The 2,486-nt window shown below is 53.9% G+C and overlaps 1 protein-coding gene across 1 annotated transcript in view; it reads right to left on the bottom strand.

Annotated features, from left to right (window-relative positions):
- PEX16 (peroxisomal biogenesis factor 16) overlaps positions 1-2,264 on the bottom strand; it is a gene marked incomplete at its 5' end in the record, with an annotated part of 5,675 nt that extends 3,411 nt beyond the window's left edge. The window contains 3 exons of the mRNA XM_010142583.1: positions 428-534; positions 817-950; positions 2,188-2,264. Coding sequence (XP_010140885.1) covers positions 428-534; positions 817-950; positions 2,188-2,264 — 318 coding nt within the window. The remainder of the gene's footprint in view (positions 1-427; positions 535-816; positions 951-2,187) is intronic.
- Positions 2,265-2,486: the final 222 nt, after the last annotated feature.

Genomic DNA, 2,486 nt, shown 5'->3' with positions numbered 1-2,486 from the left:
GAGCCGGCAGCACCTTGCCCTACCTTGCCATCAAGAAGATCAAACTGAATGTTTGATCTAGTGCAAACCAGACCATCCTGAAGGGGTTAACACTACACAGAAGGTAAAAGGTATATCTGCTGATACTGTCCAGGCCTAGAATCTCTTTCCTCACCGTCAGACTAGGGGACATGCAGCTTGACTCACAGTTCAGCCAGTGGTTGCAGGCTTAGACTCCTCCGTCCCCTCCCAGGCTGCACGACAATCCTGCCACTAAGCTAACTCGTGCTCTGCAGAGAGTGGAAAGTTCAATGCAGCTCAGCTTTCCGTGCTGAAGCCTTACCGTTCCCTGTGCCAGCCAAGCCGCTGCTCTGGAGAGCAATTCCTCAGGACAAAACACCTGGCCCAGCAAGGCACCGAGCCAGTGATGACAGCACCATGGGCTCACCTTGGGGATGAAGAGGATGCTGCTGCTCCCTGCTCAGCGGCACGATGGGAGGAGATGTCTGGATGCCAGTTTTGTACCACAGCAGGAGCAGGAGACGAAGGATGGCTCTGTGAGTAGACACGTGGAAGCCTTCAATACAAGGCTACGGAGCTTGGTGCTGGCTTCCACAGAAGAGAGAAACACTCAAGTCTGCTCATGGCAGCTGGCAAGGCAAGAGGGGTAAGCGTGCCCTTCTGTGGCACAGTGTCCAGCACCCTGTGCGGCTCCAAATTTCCCCAGCCTCAGGGACTGGCTGCTCAGTCTTGCCTGGGCTTTTTCCTGGGGTACTGCTGAGTCCCCTCCAGATTCTGAGCGCATACTGTCCCTTCCCCTCCGCCCACGGCACTTACTTAGCCAGCTGGATGAGAACAATGATGGTCCATCGGCCCATTTCCCCCCACATCCTGGCTGTCCCCATCTCTGCAAAGACCTCCACGCATTCTAGCACACTCAGCCAGGTCAGCAGCTTCTGCTGGGGCAGTGACTGCAAAACACAGAGGGAAGGAAGGAGACAGGATGCTTGGGAATTAAACGGGGCAGAAGCACAGCCCAGTCTGGTGGTACCCTCAGAAACGAGCACCAAACAGCCTTGGAAGTCACAGCCCCAGAAACAAAAAGTGATGCTTCCACTGCAGCCACAGCCTACGCACAGCCCACTTCTCTACCTCCAAGCAGGGGGAGACCAAGAAATCACAGTATCACACAGAGCTGCTACCCCAGAAACACACAGAACATCACAGCTGTATCTTGGACTGCCTTCTACCCCAACTGACACAGCAGGGCAGCCGCCGGGGTTGTGGCACTGTGCCTGACCGCCATAGCAAAACTTTCTACTCCTTCTCCTTGTCCCAGAGTTGGGATGCACAACAAACCTCCTCCCTGGTTAGATCTGACAACGGAGTACGCTTGGAGAGGGAGGGAGATCCAGAGTCCACGGACACACGAGAGCAAATCCCTGCTGAATATAGCATTCGGTCCAGACTCCAGGCATGAACCCCAAGACAGTGGGTGCTCTTCCAGCCTGGGTTTCCGCTCTCCATGTGGGAACTTGCTACTGCTGTCAACCACGATATTCAACATGTTGAAAGGCATCCATAGGGACAACATGGCTGAATTTCACTTCGGCCACTCGCAACCAGGGAAGCAAGCCTTTCGCACTTCTGTTTGTTACACACCTGATGCTCCAGCCCAAGAGCTGCCTATACCCAAACCCAGAGAGCGCGCAGGCTTGCAACAGAAAAGGTCTGTCTGGAAAAACACACCCTCCTCCTCATTCCCCAAAGGGTCTAACAAGTGTTGTGTACCAGCCTAGGGCTCTTGCAAGACAGAGAAGCAAGGTGCTTATGCCTGTATTGCTTAATAGCGTATGCAAAGGTGGGGAAGGAATCAGAGCTTCAGTGCTCCAGAAGCACTGCTCTGGAAAGTCATGGTTATTCTACAACAGCTTTGCCAAGTTTTGAGTTTCTCGAAAAAACTAGTGGAGCTCCTGGTCCAAGTCAAAGCCCGATTTCTGTGGTCCAGGGAGTGCTCTGGCCACTTCTCCAATCCAGGAACGATAGGGCAGGGCTGCTGTTTACCTGCATTCAGGTTGCCTCTGGCCTCTACGTACCTGACAGCAGAGAGAGGCCACTAGCAAGGACCTGTTAGTTTCTACAAACACTACCTTCTGCAAGGAAGAAAGCATGTGTCCCAAATTCTCCTCCCACACACTTCAGCCTTACCACAGGCAGGCTCTTCTGCAGCTCCTTTCGAAGAATCCAGTCATTTAATAGCACTAGGAGGTTGGAAGCAGAGTACACTAGAAAATGAAAAGAACACCACCAGAATTATGAGATGCACAGAAAGGAAACCAAACCGGGTCTGCTGCCTCTTCCTGGGGAGAGGACGAGGAAAGAGGGCAGCAAGACGCGCTGACTCCTCCCCTAGGCTCCCGGAGGATACAGCCAGGCGTGCAGAAAACGAGATGTCCGAGGAACGGCCCCACATGCACCCGCGCGAAGGCACACCCGCAGCCCTGCCG

Source organism: Buceros rhinoceros, unplaced genomic scaffold (genome assembly GCF_000710305.1).
Source record: "Buceros rhinoceros silvestris isolate BGI_N320 unplaced genomic scaffold, ASM71030v1 scaffold38768, whole genome shotgun sequence".
Lineage (NCBI taxonomy): Eukaryota > Metazoa > Chordata > Aves > Bucerotiformes > Bucerotidae > Buceros > Buceros rhinoceros.
The sequence above is the reverse complement of the archived record's forward strand: the minus strand, read 5'-3'. Positions and strand labels throughout refer to the sequence as shown.